The sequence below is a fragment of the Lagopus leucura genome, unplaced genomic scaffold (genome assembly GCF_019238085.1).
Source record: "Lagopus leucura isolate 7727_CA_CO unplaced genomic scaffold, USGS_WTPT01 Super-Scaffold_100126, whole genome shotgun sequence".
NCBI lineage: Eukaryota > Metazoa > Chordata > Aves > Galliformes > Phasianidae > Lagopus > Lagopus leucura.
The window spans coordinates 39,919-67,918 of NW_024962329.1; the positions used below are offsets into that span (position 1 = coordinate 39,919).

General features: G+C 46.2%; 1 protein-coding gene across 4 annotated transcripts; it reads left to right on the forward strand.

Annotated features, from left to right (window-relative positions):
• Positions 1–1,084: 1,084 nt before the first annotated feature.
• On the forward strand, positions 1,085–27,941 carry ATP6V0A1 (ATPase H+ transporting V0 subunit a1). Of its 4 annotated transcripts, XM_042887924.1 has the most exons (22): positions 1,085–1,151; positions 1,330–1,466; positions 1,612–1,690; positions 1,989–2,086; positions 2,625–2,753; positions 7,286–7,389; positions 8,195–8,321; positions 9,546–9,628; positions 10,301–10,394; positions 11,731–11,943; positions 12,541–12,691; positions 12,882–13,021; positions 13,763–13,920; positions 14,354–14,444; positions 15,203–15,321; positions 15,640–15,856; positions 16,396–16,503; positions 17,239–17,313; positions 19,635–19,742; positions 22,061–22,178; positions 22,613–22,784; positions 27,008–27,941. In XM_042887924.1, exons 2-22 carry the CDS (start codon positions 1,350–1,352, stop codon positions 27,099–27,101), a joined length of 2,595 nt encoding a protein of 864 aa, XP_042743858.1. In that variant the 5' UTR covers positions 1,085–1,151; positions 1,330–1,349; the 3' UTR covers positions 27,102–27,941. The 4 variants fall into 4 exon arrangements, with proteins under 4 accessions (XP_042743858.1, XP_042743854.1, XP_042743855.1 ...); XM_042887920.1 differs by lacking the exon at positions 17,239–17,313 and having other exon boundaries at positions 1,086–1,151; XM_042887921.1 differs by lacking the exon at positions 17,239–17,313 and having other exon boundaries at positions 1,086–1,151; positions 7,307–7,389.
• The last annotated feature ends 59 nt before the right edge of the window (positions 27,942–28,000 follow it).

Consider the following 28,000-nt stretch of genomic DNA (forward strand, 5'->3'; position numbering starts at 1 on the left):
TCCCTCCTGCCAGGCAGAAACGAAGCTCTGCAGTTGTTTGTCACTGGGGAGATCTCCTCAGAGTGGATTCCCACAACAATTTTCTGTGAAATGTTATGTTCAGAGCAGGATGCAGACCAGCACTCTCTTTATAGTTCCTTCTGTGACTTTATTGCAATCCCTGAGCCTTAGGTTCCCCATTTGGGAACAAAAGCAACAACACCAAACTGATTACATAAATCGAGATAGAGCAACATAAACCAACAGAACAGGAACTTGGTTTTAGTCTCGATACCCAGCAGAGCACATTTAGTGTCACATTCTGGGCTTGCTGCACACACAGCAGTCACACCCCAAGCTGAAATGCAGTGAGTAAGATTCTATGTTAAGACTCGCTTCCTTACAGCCATTTTCCGCAGCAGAGGCATACCAGGGAAAGCCAATAGGTGGCAAACTGCAGCCTTCCCTCTGATTTGGACACCTAAGGGCAGTGGATTCGTCTCTATCTCTTGCAGCACGAACAGCTTCTCGGTGCTGTTATTGAGCGGTAGATCGAGTTTGACCTTTGGATCTCCCTGTAGGCAGGGACAGTGCAAACATAAGCATCCTTCAGCTTCAAAGCAAACAGTCAGAAGTGTGGAGTTGAACAAGAAGGTGAAGCACAGCACGGGCGCCGCACTGCTTTCTGCTCAGTTCTGCGGGCAGCACGTTCGGCAGCGCAGCTCTGCAGTAAGACGGCGGCGCTGCGGGCAATGAGCCGGGCACGGGCCGGCAGGGCGCGGAGCGGCAGGCGGGGCTGCGGCAGGGAGCGGCCCAGCCCCGCAGAGAACCCCGCCCTCAGCCGGGTGCCGCCCCGCAGCGGCTGCCATCAGGCCGTGGCTGCAGCGCCCCGGCCCCAGCTGCTCCGCGCGGCCGCTTCCCGCGCGCCACGCCGGGCCGCGCCTTCACACCTCGGCCACGCCGGAAGTGACGTCATCGCCAGTCGCACGGCGCACAGTGACGTCAGAAGGGCCGCAGTGCGGCAGAACGCGCGGCTTCCGGTCCTCCCGCGTTGTCACTTCCGGTGCGGCCCGGCGAGTCGCGCCGTCTCTAGGAGACGTGCGTAGTGACGTCGGAGCCGGGCGTCGCTGCCGGTCAGCCGGTGGCCGAGGCGGTGCGGGTGGTGCCGGCAGGTAAGGCGGCGATACCGGGCGGAGCCGGGCCCGTGCGGCCCAGAGGGGCCTCTGTCCGACGGGGCTGAGGCTTCGCTTCCACCCCCGTGCGAGCTCGAAGTGCGCCGTGAGGGGGCGGCGGGGAGGCTCGCCCGGCTGGCCGGCCCCTCCCGTGCTTTTATCGCCTCTTCTTCGTCAGAGGCCGCGGTGGGCGCCGCCATGGGGGAGCTGTTCCGCAGCGAGGAGATGACCTTGGCCCAGCTTTTCCTGCAGTCCGAGGCCGCGTATTGCTGTGTCAGCGAGCTGGGCGAGCTGGGGAAGGTGCAGTTCCGCGATGTGAGTAACGGCGGAGGCAGGAGAACCGGCCGGGCCCCGCGAGTGGCCTGCTGCTCCCCGCCTGCCCCCTCGTTGCCCCCCCGCTCCCATCTCTGGGGGTCCCTGACATAAGGGTGGTGTCGAGGAAACGTTTTTCTCTCGGCAGCTGAACCCGGACGTGAATGTGTTCCAGCGGAAATTTGTTAATGAAGTCAGGAGGTGTGAAGAAATGGACCGAAAGCTCCGTACGTCCCTCGCTGCGTCCCGGTGCTGCAGCATTTATGGGGAAACGAGTAACGTAGTGTAAGCCTAGAACAGCATTAAAAGGCAAAGTGCAGTTTGGAGAACTGAAAGCTGCCTTTCTTCTGTATGTCAGCCAGTCAGGCTGCATCCAAGGATTCATTTCCTGCTTGAAAAATAATCTGATTGCACCATCTTGTAGGTGAAAGGACTCGCAGATCAGCTGATGGGTGTGGGTTAAAGGAGTGACAATTTGACATTAAGGTGTCTTTTCAGCTAATGTTGATGGTACTGTCTTTTCAGGATTTGTTGAAAAGGAGATCAAAAAAGCAAATATTCCTATCATGGACACGGGTGAGAATCCAGAGGTGCCATTTCCACGTGACATGATTGATTTGGAGGTAATAATGTGTCTTAAGACTTAAGTAGTGTTTGACCTCGGTGAAAGCATGTGGCATCAGCTCCATGGGCAGACATCTGTTGTATTTAGTGGTAGAGATTCATTAGCCATGGGCCCCACTCACTTGAAACGCGTCCTCATCATCAGTTTGATTTTAATTCACCAACACTGTTTTGCTTTCACATTTATGCAGATACGGCTAAAAGTGAAAGGCAGTGCTTTGACTCACTTAAAGAAGTGAAATTCCTGAAAAACTGTTTGGCAGCACGATTTATAGTGACTGGGTCAGAGCTGAGGTTTTAAGGGCTTGTGGTGATGTGAAGAATGCTGCGAGTCCTACCTGTAGTGGAGAATGCCTGAGTCTGGAGTGTTTCAAGCAGCCCGAAGAAAATGTCACAAATAGTTTGTGTGCAGCCTCCATCATTGTATGCGAATCTCACGGGAGCATGAAGCAGCCTGTGTTGTTTTAATAGATTTAATAGCACTTATTTATTCAATTGCTTTAAGGCACTTTTTTTTTCCCCTCTTCTTTCTTGCAGGCAAACTTTGAGAAAATTGAAAATGAGCTTAAAGAAATCAACACAAATCAGGAAGCTCTGAAAAGAAACTTCTTGGAGCTGACAGAGTTAAAATTTATACTGCGTAAAACTCAGCAGTTTTTTGATGAGGTCAGAACACCGGGGGTGGGTCGGCACTCGGGCAGCAGGTTCTTCTCCCCCAAACTGCCATTTGTATTCTCAAATATTTTCAGTTGTTTTGGGCAGCAGATTCATCTTCCTGCTTTATCTAGGAAAGCTTCTCAGTTATTTTCCATTTCTCATGCACTATGCATAGCCGCCCATGATTTACCTCTTTAATTTTCTTTAACTTAAACAATGGTTTCACTAAAAATATGCAAAATAAATACCAGTAGTTCTGAAAGCATGTTGACAGAACGGAAATTTGCAGGTACAGTGAGCAAGAGTTTCTTCATGATGAGTACAGATAAGCAGTCATGCCTCAGTTACACAGAGGTATTAAAATCAAACTTCAGTGTTTGAAATGTTGTATGGAGATTGTTCATTAAGTCATAAGACAAAGTTCACTGAAGTTAATGGATTTATTTTTAACGTGTTGAACCTTTGATCAAGCCCCCAAAACTTTTAGAGGTGAGTTCTGGAGGAAAACAGCACTTAAAATCAGTAACGTTTCGTCAAATGAGAGCCAGGTCAGAGAGGGACATACATCTCTGGTGTCACTTGTGTGTATTGGCCTAAAGCCTGCATAACAGAAAACCTGTCCTTCATCTTAAAGCATCAGTATCTCAAAACCCAGGGAGTTTTCTCAAAGAGCTCCTGTGTGGCTGTTGAGTAGTAAAGACACGGTTTTGCTGAGAATGTCTCCAGTCTCCTCTGATCAACGATTTGATCAAAGAGTTCTTATTGGATGTGGCTCCTGGTGTTCACAAAGGCTGTGATCAAGAGGAGCTGGGCTCCTGCAAACTTCAGGCTGTTTACCTGACGGTTTTTTCTTGGCTCAGGATGGTGCCTGTTCAGGCAGTAAGATTATTCCTGTGCCAAAGCAGGCCTTCCTTGCTGCTGGTGTAGACACTGCCCGTGTGATCTGTTGGTTGCTCGTGGGGTTTGTTCAGAGCTTAAAGACTCGTCTTCGAGTGTTGAAAGCCCACCTGGAAGTTGCTGAGAGTCTCTGTGGATGACCAGCATGAACTTGATAATCTGTTACATAGCTGCATTCAGATGCTGATTGGCTCTTCTGTTCTAACTGAATATTGAGTAAAGCCTCTTGCACTTGCATTAATTGCACTCATCTAGCGAGAGCTGCCTACTGCCTTTCTTCAAGGACAGTGTGAACATACTAAAATTAATTTCCTACTTAAAAATCTGTCAGACCTCCGTGAACTGGGCAGTGAAGGTTTAGATGTTTATCCTCCTGCTTGGTGACTGTATTCTGTAATAATAAAACGTCACGTACTGCTGCAGATAGAAGCAAACTGAGCAGTCCATGTGTGAAATCCACTGAAGTTGTCGAAACTTTGACTGTTTCTCTTCACACTGTGATCAGAAAGCTGCGCGTGAGGTCCTGGCTAGCCCAGGCCTTCTGGGCATTGTGCAGTCCTAGGTGTCCTCAAACACTGATGCTTTACTTTGTCATGCTGTCATTTGTACGGTACCTTCAACACTGGAAGACTTTAATGAGTTGTAATCAAGATTGTGCTATTCATAGTAATAAGTTGCACAAGAAATGGCGTGCTACTTAGTCTTTTGTATTTGGCATTTGCTGTCTGGAGTTTCTGCAGTGGGGGTGGGAGGTTGTGAAGCTCTTTCAGTTCTCGCTATGACCATTCTTGTTAGCAGAGCCATTTCTTGTTTCAACGCTGTGTTGATGATTATGCTCCTTTTCTTAGTCTTCTTGTTTTTGCTTATAAAGAACAGTATGGGCTGGAGAGATTTCTCTGAAAGTTTTGCCATAAGCATCCTAAAGTGTGAGCGTAAAAGAAGACTGGAAAAGTAATGGTTAATGGCATGCAGTCCCCGTCTTTCTTCCCTCTAACTCTCTCATCATCTGCTGCTCTTCTGTTTGTTTCGCATCTGTCATTTCTGCCTGGGCTCTGGGTTAATAAGCGAGGTGGTGAAATGAATCCCTTGTAGTCCTTGTGAAAATTGATTTTTGTTTGGATCGTGACCTGGAAGGGGCTTGAATTGCATGGTGTTGTGGGCAGCAATCCAGAGCCAGCACAGAGCAGAACCTGAATCGAGAGCGTGGAAAACTAAACTTTCCTCATACCTTGAGGGTGAAGGTGCTGATGAGGGTGAACACTTAAAACTGAGTGTGACCTGATGTCACAGCAACAACAAAAACACATAAATACAACTTCACAGTGACTTGGATGTTTTGCTCACTGCTGGAGGCAGCTCTTGCTCAAAGGACATTTCCTGGAGTTTCATCTTTCTGCATCATTGCTGATGGCCCTTTGATTTCCTTATGGTCTCTCCACTTTCTGTTTGTTAGCTCTTTTAACACTGACACACCTTTACTTCCAGAACAGAGCGGATCTTACCGCACCATTTTCTTTGTAGAAAGAGCAGGATCATCAAATTAAAGCACTTGGGAGAAAAACTTAAGTGACACATTTGTTTTTTTTCTTTTTTATACAAGTAAATTCTTCTGTATGTAAATTCTTGTTTAGTGAAGCCAGTCTAGCCATCTTTTTTTCCCACAAGCTGTTTGGTAGTTTTGCTGAGCAGGGCTCCTCTTTGTTTTGTGAGCTGTCCCAGGGGAAGGGCGCAGCCCCAGGAGGGTCAGAGGTGGCGATAAACATGTATGCAAACTCTCTCCCAAATGAGGAGGATCCAAAGTTTTCACACGTGCTGATATTTTTTGTTCTGTGTGCTGAAATGTGGTGATCAGTAGCTGTGCTTCAGCTAGACTGGCACTGCCTCCCCTGCATCATCAGAGCACCTTGCTGGCTGATAAATGCAATACAAGCCTCTTGAAATCCTAACTTTGTCTCATTGTTCTTCAACGTTCTGAGATCTTAATGTCACAGATGTCAAATGATTGCTGGTATGTTCAGTGTGTACGTTTTCTTTTGGGGTACCAAACTTTTGTTGTGTCCTCTATGGAAACAATGTGAATATATTCATGGAGTTTGTTTGATGCTGCAACAAGTTGAGTTAAAGATGAATGAACCAGAGCTTCGTTTTACCTTTCCAAAGTAAATTAGGGGCTCCCCTACTTTTGTAACGTCTGTAAGCTAAAGCAAATGCGTGGACAAGCCATTGAGCTGCATTTTGTCAGCCTTACAAAAGCTTTCCTTGCCCACAGTGCTTCCATTTGGGAGGCAAGTAGAACGTTGCTGAGTTTTCCACTAAAACTGTCGTGTGACTGTTGCACAGATGAAGGCAGTGTGCTGTGTTCACAAACTGTGTGCTTTTGCAAGGCTGTGTTGCATGTTCTACTCTCAAACTCTACCTTCAGGTGTTTTGTAGCAGTCTCCCCTGCGCTGCGGTGGGAAAGAGCTGTTCACAGAAGGTAGAATTTGGCTCTCTGTGCGTTTCTCCATTTCTCTATATAAGCTGCAGAGGTAGAAATCACTGTGTTGTGGGGCTGTGGATGAAACACGAAGGTGGTGCACGGGAGGATGTGGTCTGAGCATCCTTCCTGACTCAAACTGCTGATTCTTACAAGCTACGTTCCCAGGAATTCTACTCTGCAAATTTCCTGCAGTGAGGGACTGTGTGAACTGCTTCCTGTTTTAATGCCCACTGGTCAGGAATTGAAAGCGTCCTCAGACTGCCTTAAGCAATACATCTCACTTGTCTGGGATAATAAATGCAGTGAATGGGGTAAATATCTTGAAGAATAAATGGATTTAAGCACTAAGCATGCTTTTAAGGTTCAAGAACTGTTTTTCCTGGAGGGAGGATTTTTTACAGCCAGTAAGGAACAATTGTTACCTGGCACTTGCAGTCAGAATCAGCAACAAGATCTGTGTCACGGCGATGTGACGAGAAACATGGAATCCATCGAAAGGGATTCATCGAAAGGTTCCAAGATGAAAGGGAATTGGCTTGTGTGTGAGACGTGGCAGAAGGCAGACATGGGCAGGGCACATGCATCATGCACCGTGGTTGTAGGACTGCACTGCAGAGTGGAAAGCTGCCCTAAGGTTAGATGAACTGCCAGACTTGGATGAACCACGACCTTCTGTCTGTACCAGTGTTGTGTGTGCAGTTGCACAGGCACTCTGAGTGCCTTCAGCATCTTTATTAATATGCAGAAAATGCTCAGACAGGGCAAGAGTCAATCAGTATCTACTTTTTTTTTTTTTCTCTCCATTTTGAGATGTCAGAAAAGATGAGTAAAAAAAAAAGAAAAAAAAGGTTCTTGGGAACATAACTTGTATTTAAAGCAAAGGTTTCTTGGTATTCTACCTTTCTTCAGACTTATATATCCCACAGCCTGTTTGTTCTGTTGCAGCAGCCTTCAGACCTTTCTTGTTCAGGAGCTTTGCTTTGCCATTCCATCTTTTCCTCTTGTTGTTTTCCTCCTTGTGTGATTCTTGCTGTCTTGTCTATCACCTGTCTCCTTCTTCTGCTGTTTTGTTCTGACTTTTGTCTCCCCAAACTATCTCCTGGTTCCTCGTTCCCTGCATGCCACTAACTAGTTTCATTAGATGTTAATTGATTTGTGAATTCAGGCTGAATTGCATCATCAGCAGATGGCGGATCCAGACCTGTTGGAGGAATCCTCGTCACTCCTGGAGCCAAGTGAGATGGGAAGAGGTGCCCCACTGCGGCTTGGGTAATGGCAATTTGTGCTGTCTTCTGTCTTGTGTTAACGCAGCTGCCTTTTGGTCATCCTGCAGAGTCTGCAGTGATTTGAGCACTGTTGTTGCAGGATTTAGACTGTGCTTGAAGCAGATGAAGGCTGACCTAAAGCTGACTGCCAGTCTGTGCTCTTGTCCTGCATACGTGAACTTCTACATGAGGAACTGTACTAGTCTATTCCTTGTAAATTGTTCTGTTTGCTTTTTCAGACACTGAGCTCTCACAGCTTTGTTGAAACCAGTAACTGTGAGCATGTACTACCATGAGAAAACGGTGGTTCTGTATCTTTGTCACAGTTAGGTTTGTTAGCTAGTTTCCATGGCAAGGGTTGAAGGGACCCACAGATCCATGCCCTGGGAAGAAGCTGCTTCCGGGCTGTTTCCAGACCTGTGTGACTCTGTGTGGGCACGGGGATTTGAGTCACTGGGGTCTTCTGAAGCTCATGCCTAGAACACAGTCAGTGGTAACGCTGACCTCTCTAATCCTTCGCATGTGACGTGCCAGGAGCCTGATGAAATGAGCAGCAGTGGGCTTAGAAACTGTATACCTAAACGCATTTGTGTCCTCTTCTAGTCAGTAATTTTTTTAATGGACAATTCTGTTAAGTCTCAGAGCTTGGTGTCGTGCTGCTGTTTTTGTTCCATCTCTGCGTATGCAGAGGACTTCCCACGATGCATGAAGAACGACTTTCGAGACGAGATTTTGTAGCTTTCCCCACGCTGCCGAGCTCCAGCTGGTGTCGGTGCTGTGGGCGCAGGGCTCACGCTGTGCCTCTCCAGGTTTGTGGCCGGGGTGATCAACCGCGAGCGGCTCCCCACGTTTGAGCGCATGCTGTGGCGCGTGTGCCGAGGGAACGTCTTCCTGCGGCAGGCCGAAATTGAGAACCCGCTGGAGGACCCGGTCACGGTAAAGTTACCCGTCCTTTATGGTGGCTAAAGGCTCAGATGTGTAGAAGGATCCGCTCACAGTTTTATGCCTCTTGCCCTCCTGAGCTCTACCAAGGCAAGCTTTTGTGTTGCAGCTTTTCACAGTGCCTCCTTACCGCATTTTAGGCTTCAGTGACAAAAGGAGAGGTGGGCAATAAGCCCCGCTGCAGGGGGATGAGCGTAGTCGCCTGTCTGCCACAAGCATGCAAGTGCAGCTGGTGTGTGGACTAGACTTCTGTGGAAGAGAGGCTCTTTCAGATAGCAGCAGTGCGTGGCAGCCGTGGCTCATTCATTTTGAACTTGGTGCTTTTCATAATATCTTAACCAGAAATTTAAGTGCGCACCTGAGAATGGTTGGCTTTTTTGCAAGTACAATTAGTAAATCTTGTAACTGGGGCTGGTTTTACATAGTGTCCTCTCTGCTCAAATATGTGGACAATATGCAAATTTTTGGATCTTAAAGTGGGAAAAAAAAAAAAAAAGGCTGCATGAAGGCTGCACTGGAACGAAGACGGCGTATTAAACTCACTAATTGCCTCTGTTTCTCATGCAAGGCTCCCTTGTTCTCCTGTCCTAACTTCTGGTCACTGACCTGTTCAGTTATCTGTCAGCAAGGAGAGGCTTTGTTTTTAATGCACAGCACTTCCTTAAATTGAGGTTACACCTAATGTAATTAATTTCTAGACATTATGGAAATATTTCCTAAGTGAAGTAGAACAATAACTTGTCAACAAATGCAGGAAAGGGGAACTGGCTACCAACATGAAAACAGCTGTGCAAAGAATGTGCTCTTGGCCTCCCTGGAGAGAAAAAAGGCCGCTGAACTCCATCTTTTTTTAGTTCACTCTTTTTGCTTGATTCTGTCGTCAGCTGCCCACAGTAAGTGATGATACATCTATTCATTGCATCCCTGTTCTTCTGGCCATTTTTCCCAGATTTTCATGTTTATTCTGTGAGATAGGATAGAAAATCTAGAGCATTTTGCTTCAGTAAACAGAAATACAGAAGTAGTATTGAGGCCAAGAAGCCCTGACTCTGATCCTTGTGACTTTCTGTGTTAAGGTGCATTCTTGACTCGCTGTGCAGTTATGGTCTCTGTGTACAGATTCCAATGAGGGGAAAGTAGGACACTGTTGTAACTCGCTGTAATGCTGATATTTGGAGCTGGCTGAGCTGTTACAACACACCCTTTCTTCTGTTCTAGGGGGACTATGTGCACAAGTCTGTATTTATCATCTTTTTCCAAGGTGACCAGTTGAAGAACAGAGTCAAGAAGATATGTGAAGGGTACGCAAGTTACTTGGAAGTCTTAGAGCTGGGCATCTTGCCTCGTGTAACACTCAGAAGAACGCTCTCAAATATTTGAAACACATTGAAATGGCTTCATATCCACAGTTTTCAGCTCCTTGCTCTGCAATGACTGTGGAAGTACATACTTTGACAGCAAATAAAATGTACCGGATATAGCTGTATCATTTGCAGTCACGCTGGCTGCTCCCTAAGCCTGTAGCGCTCAAAGCAGACAACTGCTTTGTGTTAGAGAATGCCTAAAAGCAATGGGCTTTGTGCTGAACTCTCACGCAGATCTGTCAGGCTGCCAGCAGGCAGCACTGTCACAGGAGACCAGCAGTGACTGCTTCTAGCAGCAGCTGCGTTGGCATGATAGGAGCACCCTGAACTGGGTGGCCAATCGACTTCACAACGGTGCTTTTAGACTGTCGGTGCAGGGAGCAGAGGTGGTGTTTGGTTTGCTTTTTGTTTCTTCAGTATTCAACTTTGTTTTGGCCTTAAGCAAACTTCTGTACCCGTCTGATTTGAAGGCTGAAGCAGTGCTTGGCTGGCTTTGCTGACATTAAGATGCTCCTTGTTTTATTTCTGTGTTTAGTCTCAGCCATCTGTTTCCCTGTGGGTTAATGTTTCTCCCATCTTTGTTACTAAGGCTGCCTGTGTGTCTTTCAGATTCCGTGCCTCCCTCTACCCGTGCCCAGAAACACCACAGGAGCGGAAGGAAATGGCTTCTGGTGTCAACACCAGAATTGATGATCTCCAGATGGTAAAATAAATGCAGTCAGTACTTGTTTGTGTAATTAATAGTTAAATTCATCTTTGGGTCCTATTAAAGAGAATTGTTTTGGCCTTGTTAGGTGACCATATTTTCAGCTGAGGGTAGCTTGAGACCAGCGCTGAGCACTGCAGGAAAGCTGCTGGAGGCTTTCTGCTTGTTTTCTTTTTCAGACTTGAGAGTGGTGGTTTGGTCTTTGCTGTGTCTGAGCAGTTAATTATATACATGTAAATGGTGTCAATATAGACCAGAATACCAGGGAGCAGAGAGGAATGTGCATGAGTAAGAAGATACTGTGCTTCCAACTCTGAAAGCATGCTTGTATAATTGCCTGTTTCATCTTCAAGAGCTTAGAAAACATTTTTAAACTTGTCTCCATGTTGAGATAACGATGCTAATTTTAACCTATCGAGTTTTTCTGCCTGTCTGCACGTTTTCACCTTCTGCTTTCCTAAAGAGTTTCTGCATTGTGATTAAACTGTTGTGCAGCAGCCTAAATGCTTGTTTAAAAGCAGTCAGCACACAAAACTATGAAGTGCCAGCTCTGAAATATTTGACATTTGCTTCAAGGAGAAAAGGCAGTATGTCATTATGCAGAAAAACCAGAGGGATCTAAGAGAAAATCAGGAGAAAGTTCAGGAACTAGAAGGAAAAATGGTTGCATTTGAATGGCTTATTTGATACAGAACCCGTATCAGGCTGGGAGATTTGTGGTGCAGCTGTTTAGTAAAGTAGATAAGAATGCAGAAGCAATTTGACTTAACATTCAGAGCTGCATGTGATAGCTGTGCCCTGTGTCCTCACTTTCCCTTGAGTCTCAGACTTTCCAGGCTGGGAATCTGACTTTGCCTGAGTTAGACACGTTCCAGTTGGAAAACGCTCAGTAAAACACACTTTATCCTTTTCAGGGAAAAAAAAAGTGTTGTGATGTTATTAGGGGTTTTTAGGGGGTTTTCAGGTGCTGTGTGGATCGCCTGCAGAACTCTTCTCTGCTCTTTTAACCTGGGTGGAGGAAAGAATGTTCTCTGTTGTCTCTGAACAGCTTAGCTCATTGTTTGAAATGCCCACTGACCTTGGGGTTGGAGGAGGAAAGTAGTCAGACTATACCTGGAAAGAAGCCCTAACCCTTTTAGCAGAAGGGAGTAATTAGTATGGGAACTAAAGCGTCACAGCATGTGGAAGTGCTGTGCATGGATGGGGCCAGGGCTTATTCATCCATTGTCTGTTGAATAAGGCTTGTCTTGTTGGTCAGCCCTGCTGTGCTCTTTATATGCTGTGAGTTTTGGCTGCTGATTTTGCCTCATCTTTGTCTCACTTTCCACTAAAGGTGCTGAACCAAACAGAGGATCACCGCCAGAGAGTTCTGCAGGCAGCTGCTAAAAATATTCGGGTCTGGTTCATCAAAGTGCGCAAGATGAAGGCCATCTACCATACCCTGAATCTGTGCAACATTGATGTGACACAGAAGTGCTTGATTGCTGAAGTCTGGTGTCCTGTTGCTGACCTCGATTCTATCCAGTTTGCCCTCCGGAGAGGCACTGTGAGTAGCTGCTGCACGGCTCCTGTCTGCTGTTCAAGCAGATCTCAGCAAATGCAACAGGAATTAGTTGATTTTTCTGGAAACCGCTTCTTTAGACTGCTCCAATCAGCCCTCACAGAGGAGAGTCTATCTAACGTGCAGGAGTCGTGGCTGATAGGTATTCTGCTGTGCACCTTATTTAGTTACAAAAATGTTGTGTAAGCCTTCAAGTTCAGGAAAGTGCCGTGATAAAACATTTTCCTGTGTTGGAGTCATTTGGTCAGCCTGGCTGTGCTTTGCAGTCCTGCTGTTTTTACATGCAGTGGAACTTAAAGGAACGATCCAGAGCTTTAGCAAGCTCACTCCCTCTGCTCAGGTAAAAATGAAGAGTTGAGCACCTTGAAAATTTTATTTCTGCTGTTACGTGACAGGAGAGCAGAGGAAATTCGGCAGCCTTCTTCAACAGCTGAAGTATCTTCCATCAGGGAAGCAGTCTACAAAAATGAAAGCCTGTACTTCTCCAAATGCTGGCAGGAAATAAATGTTTTACTCTGTCTTCCATTGGCCCAAGGAATTTTCTAATCCTGATCTGTTCTTTTTCTTTTACTTCCACAACAGGAGCACAGTGGTTCCACTGTCCCATCTATTTTAAATCGGATGCAAACCAATCAGACCCCACCAACATACAACAAAACCAACAAGTTCACCTGTGGCTTTCAGAACATTGTTGATGCTTATGGCATTGGAACTTACCGGGAAATAAATCCAGGTAGATCCATACTTCAAGAAGTAATGAAGTAATTTCTAGTCATGATGTTCCTCCATTGCCTGTCCTGTGTGAAAATGTCTAATATGGGACTTTGCAGCCTTTGGCAGCGGGGAACAAACTTTGGAATCTGCACTGTAGTAAATCTGGGCCTGGTCAAATACAGTGCATCAGGAGTGCCTTTCTCTTACAGCCCCATATACCATCATCACCTTCCCATTTCTGTTTGCTGTGATGTTTGGAGATTTTGGCCACGGAATCCTGATGACTCTGATTGCTATCTGGATGGTGCTTAGGGAGAGTCGTATTCTGTCACAGAAAAGTGACAATGAGGTAAGGAGAGGCTGTGTGCTCAGCTTTGTGTGCAGTACAGAGCTGTGGCTGGATTTACTTGTATCTCCCCCTTTGTTATTCCTTGAAACAGGAAGCACGCAAGCAGAATGCCAGTCTGTACAGCATAGACTGAGCTGCATCACTTCATAGTAACAGTCAGTTTCTTTGTTTTTGCTTTCAGAAATTTGTAGGAAATTATTTTTTAGACATTTGAAGGAAATCGTTTATTGAGTGCAGTTGGACAGCTAAGCTGCTGTAAATGAATCAACCAAAACCAGATTGGATCATAAAGGCTTGCAATCATTGCACAACTCCTAGTCTTTGTGCACACAAATATGTGCATCTCCATGATTTTTGTTTTTTTTTTTGCTGTTCTGGACAAGTCTGCTTCACTCAGGGCTTAGACTGATAGGAGATGAATCAGTTAATGTCCATGGACAGAGTGTGGAGAAAGCTGGAACAGGGTCAGCACTGCTGAGTTCCAAAGTGGTGCTGCCAGCTGGGGTTTGCATCACTCATGGAGTGCAATTTATCCCCCTCAGCTAATCAGCCTGCTTATCCTCCACATTCGGGTTCTGTTCTTGCAGAGTTACCTCTTGCACCCTTGATCTCCCTCAAAACGGATGCTGTGCTGTCAGTCCATGGGCCAGCATTGCTTGTTCTGCTGCCTGCTTTTGCTGTTCTGTTTGTATGAGATGTCCCTTGTTCTCACAGACTTTCTCCTCTCCTCTTTCATATTAGATGTTCAACACTGTTTTTAGTGGTCGATACATCATCCTGCTGATGGGGCTGTTCTCCACTTACACAGGCCTTATCTATAATGACTGCTTCTCCAAGTCTCTCAATATGTTCGGCTCGTCATGGAGCGTCCGGCCGATGTTCTCCAAAGCCAATTGGTCGTGAGTAAATAGTTCTTAATTGAATGAAGTGTGACAGTGGCAAGTAGGTGATTTATCTTTCACCGCTGTCTTACCAGTTCTAGAAGACAAAAACTTCTGGACTCAGTTTCAGGTGGAATAGGAAGAGGGGTGCAAATGTGATACCTCTCGAGTTGCGAACCTGCTTGTTTTCAGGAAACTCACAAAGATGCACTTTATCACCTTTCTTATTGACGTAGCGCCATTCCTGTCCCTCTGTCTTTTCCTTGTGACGCAGCATAACTGGTCAAGAGTCAGGTCTGTTCCTGGAAAATCTTCAGGGCTGCATGGGAACCTTACAGTTCTCTCATTTTGAGATATCCCTTGCACGCACAAGGAAGAATGCTGTTAGTTTTAAAAGGAGGTCAGCGTTGCTTGTGCTGACATGTTATATAATCTGCTTACACCCAAACAGAGATGAACTGCTTAAGACTACTCCTTTGCTTCAACTGGACCCTGCTGAAGCAGGAGTGTTTGGTGGCCCCTACCCCTTCGGCATCGACCCGGTAAGAGCTATTCCTTCCTCTGCTGTCCTTCAAGAACATCCTGTGTGTAAACACAAAAGTGTCTGTTCGAATCACTGTGAAAATTTTCCACATCCCAGCAAAAGGTGTTTGAAATAGTCGTGAATGATGAAAATGAATCTAGTTCCAAAGAGGCAGGTGCAGGATGGAAAGACTTTTTCTTGGGACAATGGAAGATTTCTTCCTCACCCTTTCCAACCTGCATTTTAGTCATATCTGGGATGAGACTTAGAAATCGCTTTGTGAAGATACTTTTTTTCCTACTTTGGAGAAAGCCAGTTCTCTTTCCAGTCAGTCTTGGAAATGTAATTTCTGAGTAACAGTCATTTTGTAGCTGCCTATTTCAATAACGCTACTCCTATGCTTTTAGGATTTGATAGAAAAATTTGCATGTGTTCCACATGAAAGATGAGGTGGCAGAAAGTCAGAAGTTGTAATTGTAATGTAATGTGTAATGTAAGTGTAATTTCTCGTTGAAATGTATGAACAGGTTTTCTGTCGAGATAACAGCCCTCTGCACTCCTTTCCTGCTACTTTTGGCAAAATGAAAATAAGCAAGGTTTGATTCCTGCTCTGATGGTGGGATCAGTGAGGGTTCTTATCAGAAAGGTTGTCTGCTGAGCTTTCCTGAGCAGATCTCTGTATGACAAACATGGGTTAGCTGAAGCGGAACGTTTTCATTCTTTTGTGTTTTCCTTTCACTCCGTGTTGGGCTGACTCACTGTTGCTGTTTTTCACAGATCTGGAATATTGCCAACAATAAACTGGCCTTCCTCAACTCATTTAAGATGAAAATGTCTGTGATTCTTGGCATTATCCACATGCTCTTTGGTGTCATGTTGAGTCTTCTCAACCACATGTAAGAGCTTGATTCCTGTTTTTCTGATGGGAGAGGAGGGAGAATTTCTCTGGGTCTAGTTTGTGTATCAGTTTAAGATGCAGAAACCTCAGACTTTAACCTTCTGATTGAAGGGCATAGTATTTATTTCTGTGTGTGCATATAACTACACAAGTCAAGTAATTAACTGTGTTTAAGCCCTAGCTCTTACAGAAGTGCACAGCCTCTGCAGTTTTGTCACCAAACTCCTTTTTCCTTCTCATGTGAAGTTTTTGCCCTACATCAGACTAATGCAAACTAAATGTAATTTTAAACTTTCCTCTTTTTATTTTCCTGTAGATATTTTAAGAAGCCACTGAACATATACCTCGGATTTATTCCAGAGATGATTTTCATGTCCTCGCTGTTTGGATACCTTGTTATTCTCATTTTCTATAAATGGACAGCCTACGATGCTCACACATCAAAGGAAGCCCCAAGCCTTCTAATACATTTTATCAACATGTTTCTGTTTTCCTATGGTGATACCAGTAACAAGATGCTTTATAAAGGGCAGGTGTGTACTGCTTTTTGAATCGTAAGGTCAGAGCTGCTTTGCGATATTCGTCTTTGATCGACCTTATAATCATTGTAAAATTAAGCACTTTGTGAGGGAAGAAATGTGGCATTGTTTCTGAAGCCTGATGCTGTGCAATGTGGAAGAAAGACAGATTTTCTGTGCGGAGAGTTTATATCAGTCTGAGCACATCAGCTGTGGCTCTAGAATACGTGGATCCAAATCAGCAGTGGGAAGTCAGTAGGAATGTTGCCCTGCACCTACAGTGCAGTGCCTCTGCGCCCAGCAGCACGTGTGAATGCTGCTTGCAGGATCTTTTGGCTTTCCCCTCATCTGACCGGTGTCAGTGCCACCTGCTGTGTGCAGGCAGCTGGGCAGCTGCAGTCAGGTATCAAGTACAGCACATCTTGGAGGAGAGAGTGTGTGACGTATCCACGTACTCTGGGAATTCAGTCATTCAATGTTGCTTAAGACTGCCTGAAAGCGTTTGTGTGAACATGGACTATCACTAAATCACCTGAGGCTTCTTTCTTTTACAGAAAGGACTCCAGTGTTTCCTCGTGGTGGTGGCATTACTGTGCGTGCCGTGGATGCTGGTAGCTAAACCTCTGGTCCTTCGCCACCAGTATTTAAGGAGAAAGCACTTGGTGGGTGACGACTTTGTATGTTTTCAGTATGAGAACAAATTATAATTGAAAAGCTGTTTTCCACCTTGTCCTTGGTATGTGGGTTCACACAGTGTTACTGTAAAGTGTACCTGTAAAGGCTCTCTGCGTGTTCCTGGCCATTGAGGCAGGTGGCTGTTACTGGAGCCGAAGCATTGCCTGCCTGCTCCTCAAACTGGATCCAGCGTCAAACCAGCTTTAAAAACCCTGCCTGTTGGTATTGATAACACTAAAACCGCCTTGAGCATTGTCAGCTGGTTCAGGAACCCAGTCTTACTTGTTGCTGGATGCACTTCTGGGCCTTTGCTAGGGTGATGATGTAAAAGCAGTGGAGTTAGCTTCATTGGGCTGCAGACTTAATAGCCATCTTTGGTAAAGCAGTTCAGATGGTTTAAAAAAGAAGATAGCACAAGTCTATTTCTTTTTTATGTGAGAGACTATCTCCTGGGGTAATCTCTAGGTTTCCAAGTGTATTGTAAAGAATCCTTCCTAGAAAATGCAGGAACTTGGCACGTGTGCACTGGGGATACTTGAAAACTCTCCCTGCATGTATGGCAGATAGCTTTTAGGATGTTAAGCGAGTCAAAGATCAGTTCAGTTAAAGACACTCCCTCTCCCTTCTCTGACCATCTTTCATCCTCCCATGTCCCCTCCATTCGTCTCCCTTTCTCTTTTTGTCTTCCTCCTCCTCCCTTCTTTTCTTCCATTCGCTATCAGGAAGGGCAGCCCGTGGAGGCCCAGGTCAGCACAGTCCCGAACGCGCAGGCACTAGAGGCAGCAGCGGCTGCAACAGTGAGTGGATTTAAAAATCACCTGATGGATTTGTATCGAATTAACGAGAGAGCACGAAATGTTCCTGAATTCCATAAGTGAATGACTACTGCACCTTTAGGGTGAAAGAGACTTTCTCTTGGAAAGAGCAAAGTTCAGCAAAGCTGATGCATTCTGGAAGAGCTGCCAGGCTGCTGGATAATAGTTACATACGCACAGAATGCAGGCACCTCTTTGCAGGAGTGTTGCTGAAATCACAACCTGCAGAGCGGCACAAGAGTACCTTGCTGCCACATCCCCCCAAGTTAAGTTCCCCTTTTTCCTTTTCTTGCATATTTGTTTAAGCGAGAGTAGGATTTCTTTCATTGAAGCATTTTTGTTTACATTGTGTTCCCAGGCATTTTAGTGATGGCCTCCCAACATCACAGCAATAATTACTGGTTTGGGGCATCTGTGCCTGTGTGGCACTTTGACTTCAAGCTGCTGTAATGAGGTGGTGCACAAATAAGCTACAGGCAGCCCTTCAGTGTGAGAGCTTTCTGGGAGAGCAAGGATTGCAGCAGCTCCAGAACTTCATCCCTTCCCCTGTACATCGTATTTTAGATGGGTTTTAGTTCTGAATGCCACCTCTCTAACAAGCTGAAGTCTTTCAACCTATGAAACACGTTGTACTTTGTGTCAGAGGTGATTTGGGGACAACTTCTTAGCTGTTGGCTCCTGTTTCTGTTATGAAATCTTAAATAGCTACACAGGTCAGAAAAGACAGTGCATCTCTTGTGCATAATTCATCCAACATATTAAGTGCATCCAGTAAGAGAAGCTGTGAGTGAAGATGTTTGCTTGAAGTGTGGTTAGAACTGTGAAGTTGGTTGGAGCTTTTGGAGCTGTGTGAAGTTTGGCTGCAGAGAACAGACACAAGTTGAGTGTGAGGGAAGAGCTTCAAGGTACAGATTCATGCAACCAGGAACACAGAAGTGGAATACTGATACTATTTATCAGTAACTACTGACATTTTTTTTTACTGTGATAAAAATCATAGCAGAAGTGCTATCTTAGCTAGAAATGTAGTCTGGCTGTTTTCATCTTATTTCTGTTTTCAGAGCATAAATGCCTAATTTATTTTTTTTTTAGAAACATCCCAGCCAAATCTTAAATTCATGTCTGATATTTTGGGCAAACGTTCAGCGTTAAGCAGAAGCTGGCCTTTAAGAGCAGATCAGCTAAAGAACAGCGTGCTGAGCAGCAGTGCTGCTGGACGCCAGAGCCATGCAGTGGGAGAGCAGTCGGCTCTCAGAATCTCAGTGCTTCATTTTTGCCCGCCCTAAACTTACCAAGAATTAATGTTGCTACGTAGTTTGTTTGCATTCCATGTCACAGATGACCCCAGTACAGTCCTGAGGCTGAACACGGGGATTTTGTTCCCATTTGTGGCACTTTAGTTTGCTTCTGTAGGTAGGTCAGAGTCGGAGGTGTTCACGTCAGATCAGTCACAAGCATTCTGTGTCTTTGGAACACGTGGCAGGAAGGAGGAATCCTGCAGTGCAGTGCCACTTGCTGAGCAGAAGTCCAGAAATAGTGATGTGCCAGTCGGGCCTCCGTAGTGTGGCGCACATTTACAGCGCAGAAAAGCTCAGCTTGAGAGCGCAGTCATGGGGAGCAGCTCTCTGCGTCCGTTCTCGGCTGTGAGGCTGTAGGTGCCTGCTGTGAGCCTCACGTTAACCCTGCAGTGACTGCAGTCACTGGGTGCCTCTCGGAGGGTGTCAGATTGGTTTGTGGCTTATTCTTTTCTGCTTGGAGTGCGGTGGGTTTATGGCTGCCAGACACTGAATGTCAAAACAGTTCTCTATAAAAGGAACTGCTTGCACAACGCAGAATTTCCATGTGAGGGAAAGTCTGATTTCCCACGTGTGTTGCTGTGCCTGACATGGTGTATGTGCATTTCTGAGCCATGGTGTGACTTGTCTCACCTACAACAACAGTGGTGTTTCACTCGGGTTCTACGTGCTTGCTTCACAGCTGCTGTTGTGCAAAACATTGGTCTGTTCACATCAGTTACAGCAAACGTCCTCATGAGAGATTGGGCATTTGTTTTACTTAGGTTTGCAGTTACTTTATAGAACGTATCAAGTATTTATTCAGACCTTTTTTCCCAGCCTTACAGGATTCAGCATCTTTTCTATCCAAACTGAGAGAAGGAATTGTACAGCTGATTAAACCTGGGCTTTAATATTTTGTTTTCTTCTGTGAGCAACTGCTGCTGTGCACGGAGTCAAAAGAAGCTTCTGCTGTCATAGTAAGCCACAAACAACACTTTTTATTCTTTCTTTTTCTGCGTGTATTAGGGAACACACAACTTTGGTGGGATCCGGGTGGGCAATGGACCGACAGAGGAGGATGCTGAGATCATCCAACATGATCAGTTGTCGACCCATTCTGAGGAGGGGGAGGAGGTAAGTACCTGAGCGTCCTCTCTCAGTGCACGTGGGAACAGAATGTGCTGGTTTGGCTGTATTTTCCAGTTGTTTAGATAGCAACGTTCTCAGTGAAGTGTTTTCATAGCAGTAAAGTACTGCAGTCTTCTGGTCATTCCCAGGACTTCAAGGCGGGGAAAAAGTATAATTTGCAGGCAAAGGGAAATTTAGTTCTGTGTGTCTTCATTAGAAGGAACCACCATCTCACAGGCTGTGCAGTGAGGGTTGCAGAGTGCTTTTGCTGTTTGCTTCTCTACTGTTAGCCACAACCCAAAGCCATTTTTCTATAGTAGTGAGTTCCTACCTGTATTTGTTCTGACTGCTGGGGTCGCACTGCCTGCTTTGCCGTACTGCTGGTAGAGAAGAAAAAGGAGACGATCTCTTTTAATTTGGGAGTTTGTTGCTCCACGTAGTGCATGTGATTTGTTACTGCTTCACCGTGTTGTGTTTAGGAGGGGATGATTGAATGTGTTCATGATTAATGTTGATTGAGACACCACACTAAATGTGAACTTATGTTTTCAAGCCTACAGAGGATGAGGTGGTAAGACTACAGCCAGCTTTGCTGCACTCGTGTATCTGGAACATTTCCCATTGGTGTAAACCACACACTGAATTGAGCGTTATGTCATGGCATCTTTTCCAAAAGATCCAGCCATTGCCATGCTGCAGGCCATCTTTAATCCTTCATACAGTGTCGCACCCACTAACAGACCTCTGATTACTTCATTTATTTAGCTTGTCTGTCTTATCCCCTGTCTGCAGATCTCTTAGTTCACCCAGAAAGCTGTTAAGCCAGAACTCTGAAACTGAGAAGTTTATGCTTTAAGCTTCTAAAGAAGTCTCATTTGCCTTATGTTGTGTCTTTGGTAATTCTGCACTGCAATAAAACACTTAAAGCTGATATGCCCCCCCCCCACCCCTAACTGACTTCCATATTAAGGACAGTACTGGTTGTTGCCAATGAGAAAATACAGCAAATCCGGCCCAGTTTGCATATAGTTCAGCAGCTTAATTAACCTGCATTTTTCTGTAAGAAGAGAGGCTCTGTTCTGAGAAACTGCTCATTCATAAACAGTTGTAAGAATTACGAGTATTGAGTGGGTTTTAGGAACTCCTGTGCAGAATTCATTGCAGGTGTCAGGAGATCAGTAACCAAATTTGTTACGAAAATGTAAAGGCCGTGAAAGTAGAGTAGCTTTGCAAGAATGATGTTGTCTTAAATGATGCTGAAGGTGGCTCTGTTGTGTGGAAGGTGAACCTGTGGTGTATAGTTCCATGTGGAACTGGTGTTAATTCTGTAATCCTATGAAAAATGTGTAAAACCACCCCAACGCAGGGGTCCTGCTGAGCCTTCAGCACAGTGATGGATTCTCTCCAGCAGCTGCATGAGGCTGTGAATTGTCATTGCTGAAATACTCATCGCGTTCCATCAGTTGCACGCTGGTGTGCGATGTGTGCTGGGAGGTGGCACTGTTTGCTGGGACAGTTTTTGCTGAAGAACGTCGCAGCTCTCACTCTGTGGAGGAAGAATTGCACTTCTGACACTTGGTTTAACTTTGCTGCTTACAATATTTACTGCCCTGTGTATGCTGAGAGCACAGTCAGCACACACGCAGCCTGCTGTGCATGCCTGCAATGCGGGTTGCTCCGTGTCTTTAAAACCACTTTGACTTGACTTAAATATGAGCAGTTTCTGAAGCACAGATTAAATCCAAAATGTACGGAATGCTTTCACAAGGTGAACAATAAGAAACTGTCCTTCATGGCAGACTTCCTTATGATTTCTTAATTATTATTTCAGAGATTCATGAATTGTACAGGTAGGGCTTTCTCAAAACTGCTTTGTGCATTATTTTTGCTTTCAAAGAGGATAAGTCATGTTTTGCAAAGCAGTCTTTTCACAACAGTGCGCAGTATTGACTTGGCATACCGTCTCTGTTCTTGTAGAAGCACATGCAGCTTACCAGTGAATTCATACAAACACCATCTTGTTGCTGTACAGTCTTTTCCTGGCAAAGTCAATGGCAGAATTCAAGATATCTTGATTTTGTACAATAGGGCATGAAAACAATCATAAAACTACAGCAGTGAACTGTGATTCTACAAAACCCAGTCAGACAGGGGAATTTGGTTTTAATTCATAAAACTGACATGCTAACCCAGGAGAAGACAGTAGCAGTGTCTGAGTTCAAACACGATGTCCTTGGTGGTAGCGCCAGGTAGTTGCTCGTTCTCCCAGCCCTTCCTGCCTGCACATCTCGCAGCTCTCTTCATCTTCTGTGTTCGCTTTGCAGTTTGACTTTGCTGACACTGTGGTGTACCAGGCCATCCACACCATTGAGTACTGCCTGGGCTGCATCTCCAACACTGCGTCCTACCTGAGGCTCTGGGCTCTCAGCTTAGCCCACGCACGTGAGTACTCCTGGGCCGGGAATCCAGCTCAGTGCCACCGATGGCCTGGGCAAAGGGCAGCAGCGCCGGCGGCTTCCCCAGAGCTCGGCTCTGTGGTTCGGGCGCTGCTGGAGGAGGGCAGAGCTGTGTGTGAACACCACTGTCTGCGTGCACAGCACCCTGCTGACAGCCGCCTGGATCTGGAAGGATGGGTGGGATTGGAAGAGCGGAATGAAGCACAGGGCTGCTGAGCAGTGGGCCTGCACTGCGTGCGGCAGTGGGCAGCAATGTCCTGACATACTTGCCTGCAAAAACTCTTGTCTCTCCTGTGTTTCCCACTTCATTACGGTGGAAGATTTTTTTTTCTCGATCTCGGTTTCTGCTCTATAAGAAAACTGCAGCTCTCTCATGGTTGGATGCTCTGAAATGAGTCCTCTCCTCTCTTCTCCTGGCAGAGCTCTCGGAGGTGCTGTGGACCATGGTGATCCACACTGGGCTCAGCGTGAGGAGTCTGGCTGGAGGCTTTGGCCTTTTCTTCATTTTTGCTGCTTTTGCTACCCTGACGGTGGCAATTCTCCTGGTCATGGAGGGCCTGTCTGCTTTCCTCCATGCTCTTCGCTTGCACTGGTGAGTTACAGCGATGCTCAGAAATCGTGAGCTCAGCATGGAAAGGAGATTGATGTCATGTGGAGAAATGCACATCTTCCAGAAGATCGTGCTGGTTGTTACGCAGTGAGTGAGGCTGTAACACTGCGGTGGTGGATAATGCTGTGGTGAGCTGGTCATGTTCAGAAGTGCTGGAGGACCATAACTCTTCCCTAAACATCCTGCAGAAGATGTGCTCTGACAGCAGAAAGTCTTAAATATGGTCAGAGATTTCACTCTTCATTCTGTTAATGCTCTCCTCTCTCCTTATCATAGACATAAACTTGCTTAGAAATTGTGGAGAGTAGCTGAACTGTAATTAAAAATGAATTAGACCAGAGCTTTGTGAATAGTAGGATGGGAACACTGTGTGAGGTGAATGAACGTGCTTCTGGCTTTCAGTAGGATCGCTTTTTGTTCTGTCCTTTGGTCTTCTGCCTGGTCCTGTAAGCACAGAGAGCAAAGTGAGGTTCAGAAGGAGCTTGCTGTTTTGCTTAAATGGAAGAAAAACTGTTCTGAACACTTTCTAAAAGCAGTCTCCCAAGTGGGAAGTCTGTGCCTTTCAAAAGCGAGCAGAAACGCCCTTTTTTGCACTTTCCTCCAGTTTCTCAGGAGTGGTAACTGCGTCCCTTTGCTCTCTGTGCTGACAGCCTACTTGGGTGAGCACTGAGATGTTCCGGCCGTCCCTGGAGCAAAGTGAGTGGAGGTGGACCAGGAAACGCAGGGCTGGCTGTAGCCATCTTGTGCTGAGGGAGCCCATGTGGGGGCTGCTGCTGGAAATGGCTGCTGGGTGGTGCTTCTGTTTGCTTTCCTGGCTTCTGGCCTAGGAATCTTCATACCAGGCACTGGAGGCCTTCTTGCTGGCTGGCGTTTCCTCATCCTCGTACTGCTGTCACTGTACTGCATGTTGCGTCAGTGTGAAGGGAGTCCTGCACACCCTGCCCAGTTCTGCTGCTAACAGTCCAAGAGCAGAGCGAGCAGAACTGACTGTGTGTGGTGTCCCTGGTCTTCAGTGTGTGCAAACTACAAGATTTTTAAAGTCTTGTTTGTCTGGAGCATGGCGCTTGGTGGCGCGTTGCTTCATAACAGGAGGTGCACGTTTCTGAGTGCTCTTCTTTGGCAGATGTAACCCTTCTTACTCAAAGGAATGGCCTCAGTTAGGAAAGTGTGTTCTTGTTTTTGTTCATTTATTTGTTTTTTTTCTGTAGATGCCAATTTTGTGTTAATAATCAGACTGCATTTAAGGATACTGCTCACAAAGCATCTGAATCAAGTGTGAGTGAGAGGATACAGCTCAGCAAAGAGAGTTTTTCACATTGTAAAATGCGATTAAAATGATCTGGAAATGTGTAAAGGGAAGATAGATGCATGAATGACAAGCAAAGAGGAAAAAAAAACAACTAAGCAACAGCAGTAAGCATGCAAGTCACAGGTGCTATGCACAGTGTAGCAGGGCCTTGTTGGGAGCTGCAGAACTGAAGCTCTTCAGTCATATTTCCCCTGAACGTGTTTCAAACTTGTAAAACCTTAAATTACATTCTCCAAGATAGAACCTGCTCAAGTTTAGTCTCTGAAAAGCAATCTGAAGGCACTACTTCAGACTGAATGTGATGTGCTGGGATTGTTTTGCTTTTGTTTGGATTTCCATTATCAGTGGAGTGAAAAGTGCACCTGCAGATGTTCAAAACAACGTGCTGTTAACATCCCTTTTTGTTTCCAAACCTGAAATTGGTAAACTTCCAATGGTTTGTATGGGGGAGGGGGACAAAATATCTGTGCTGGGAGGAGCAGATCGGATTTTGTTACTCTGGGAGGAGAGTCACCTATCTGGAATTCTGAAGGTGTGGGTGGTTCAGCCTTCCTGGAAAGGGAATCATTTAGCACACATCTCGTTAGTGAGAAGAGTGGGTTCTTCTGAGAGTTCTACCTACCAGTGCCAGTTGAGGAGGACTTGCTGTGTGCTTTTGCAGAAAGCATGCATTCCTTCTGCAGGCTGGGTTCTTCTGGGGCGTTTTGGGGTGGAGAAAGCACTCAAAGTGCTGCCAAGATTGCAATTCCATATCAGTTCTGCTGGAGCTTGGTAGCTGCCTTAACTATTCCTGTCATTGCAACATCACCGTACTGAAATATAATGCTGTGTTTGCTTTTTTTTTTTTTTTTTTTTCTTTCTAGTTTGACATTGATGTTAATGTATCTTTTCTTTAAATCTAGTCAGATATTCCAGTTGAGCAAACACACTTTGTCCAAAAGGAGAAGATGGTAACTGGAAGCAAAGCAGGCTCCCAGCATCATGGGTTGATGCAGAAATAGTTTCAGTGCAGCCACCTTCAGCCTAAAGCAGCATTTTAGGCTCTGTTTTAGGCCTGACTTGGACATCCCTGGGAGGCGCTCATGCTTCTTGTGGACTTGAGAGAAACATAAGTGTGTTTTTTCTTTACCATGTGCTGCCTGGGCTGTTTGCCACTAATTCATGCATTGAAAGGCCTCACGCCTCAGCACTGCTGAGAATCCAAAACTACCACGTAGGATTTTACCTTCGTACCAAACAAAAGTTGGGTTTCCTGCTCTCTCCCTCCAGTTGCTTTCTGTTGGGGCTGTGAGCTGCCCGGTTTTCCAGACATTTGGACATTCTGTGACTGCCTGTTGGAAAATCCATGCAATTGCAGCCTGACAAGCGCTCAGCTGTCACTACAGAAAAATCTGAAGCAAGGTGTTTGTTTCATTAATGCAAATTGCCAGACAGCATTGTCTGTTTATCGACAGGGCAGTGCTGTCCAGTAAATACTCTTGCAGAACTTGGTCAATGTTGAGATGCAGCTCAGCAGCAGAAGTAGCACACAGACAGGGAGCGTTCCTGGGGACAGCATTTTCTGATTCCAAAAGGGACCTCGGGGTCTGGGTGTTCCTCTGCACAGTTCAGGAAACACTCAGACGTTTAAGCTGTGGCATTTAGTTGAACCACTTCAGTAGTTCTCCATGCTCCCAACAGCCGCTCCTTGAGTTTCAGGCACTCAGCCGAGGCTGGTTGTAACTCAGTCTGTCCAAAAGGCACTTTCAGATGTCAGGGTCAGCTGGAACAGCTCATCATTGGGGTTAAAATTGCATTTACAATGGGTTCTGTGTGAGTCAGACACCCAACCAGCTGCCTCTTGTTTTCCCGTTGCTTACGGAGTCGTTCCTGAGTCACTTATGGAGGTGATTGAGGTTCCTGAAAGCTGGCGCCTGTTGGTGAGGAGCCCTTCCTCCCACGTGGAAAATCCTGCTCATCCCAGGGATTCCTCTGCAGGCTGCTCTGATCTCATCTACACCAACAGGCAGCAGAACCTATCGGGGAAAACGTTTTGAAGGTTTCAGTCCTGAGCTCTGCCAAGAAACCCCTTTTTGCCCTGAAATACCAGCGACTTTGGATTTTGCGTTGATTTCAATTTGGGAAAAAAAATAACTGAGTCTTTTTCTACTTGTTCTGAATTGTTTTGAACTGCTGTGCCATTTGCTGTCCCCTGATTCCTACAGGCCTGTTGTTCTGGTGGACCACGCAATGGAAAGTTTTTCTCATGAGGCTCATGAAACACCATGCCTGTTTTTAGTGTGACCCACGGGATTCTTTTTTCTCCCCCTATTTGGCTGTTCCCATTGCTCAGATCTCCAGAATAATTCTTTTTTTAAGCCGAGTTATTGGGCACACCAGGCTGAGCTGCGTGCCCTGTCAGAGCGCACGCCCTGAGCTCAGGAGTTGTGTGGGCTTAAACCAAATGCGCCTCAGTAACCAAGCAGCAGTTGCTGGTGGTGGAAGTCAGCAGCATCACGAGGCTGGGTGTTGCTGCAGCTGAAACAGCCTTTTGGTAACGTGACCGTGTGTGCTGCTCAGCAAGCATGGTCAGGGGCTTCTTCCTGTTTTTGTTGCTCTTTGTGTTGCCTGTGGGTGGAATCGGAGTGCTGCTGCAGTGCGGCTGTGCTCCAGAAACACCAGAATGGTTTTTGTGCCAGTGGGAGTGCTGCATTATGGCATCTTCCATTATATCTGTTATAAAGGTCAGATTATATATGCTATAATTCTATAATACAGTATTGTAAATATATTATAGATATACCTCTATAGTCTTTAAAGCTTTACTTTTTATAGTCAATAAGCAACTACTTGCTAATCTCTAACTCCTAGGAGAGACCCACCTTCCTAACGAGCAATTTCCTTCCTTCTCTTGCAGGATCGAGTTCCAGAACAAGTTCTACACTGGCACGGGCTTCAAGTTCCTGCCGTTCTCCTTTGACACCATCCGCGAGGGGAAGTTTGATGATTAGCATCCCCTGAGCTGCACCCCGAGCTTCGTGTCCCATCTGTGTCCCCATAGCGAATATAACTTATTGCAGCAGTCTGAGTGTGACCGGGAAGCTGGGAAGCCGCATGCTTCGACGTTCCCTGGTTAATGAGTGATCCTGATCAAGAAACTTCTCCCTTAAGTTACCGCTGCTGCGGCACGGCGTGTCGCTGTGGTGTAACTGTGCTGCTGTGCTGTGAATTTCCTGCCGGGTCTGTCAGGGTACTGTGAGAATAACGTGGGCTGAGGAGCACAGGGACAGGAGGGTGCAGTACCTCCATCCTGCATAAAGCCTCCTGCTCAGGAAAAGAGATTTCGGAGGAAGTTCTGTGTGCGGTTCCTTGGCGCGGACACGGAGCTGCCCGGTGTGCTTCCATGCCTGCGTTGCTTGCGGCGCCCCGTGCTGCCCGAGCTCCGTGCCGGGCGGCCCTGCGGGGCGCTGAAGATGTGCGTGGCAAAGCAGCTCCGCTCCGTCCCCTGCCGACGCCCCTTTTTCTCCTGTGCAAATTGTGGGTCAGCCCCCGCCCTTCTCAGCCCGATGAGGTGCAGTGCTGTGCTGTGTTGTGTTGTGCTGTGTTCTGTGCTTTGTGTAACTCTGTCAGTTTTAGTTGTTGCTGTATTGTGTGGGAACAGAGTAGAACAGTAACACAAATCCCCCCAGCCTGGAGTTGAGCCGGAAGCCGTGGAAGAGCTGCGCGCATCTCCTGCAGCGCTGCCGTGTGCGTGCGGGGCGGTGCAGGCTGCGGAACGAGACCCACCGCGTGACTGGGGATCGCTGTATGCGTTAATGTAAGTCGCCGTGCATTAAAGGCGCTGCACTGCAGGCTGCGGTCTCTTTTTGCTCCCAGGGATCGGGCAGGAGCTGCGGGTCCTGCGGCCGTT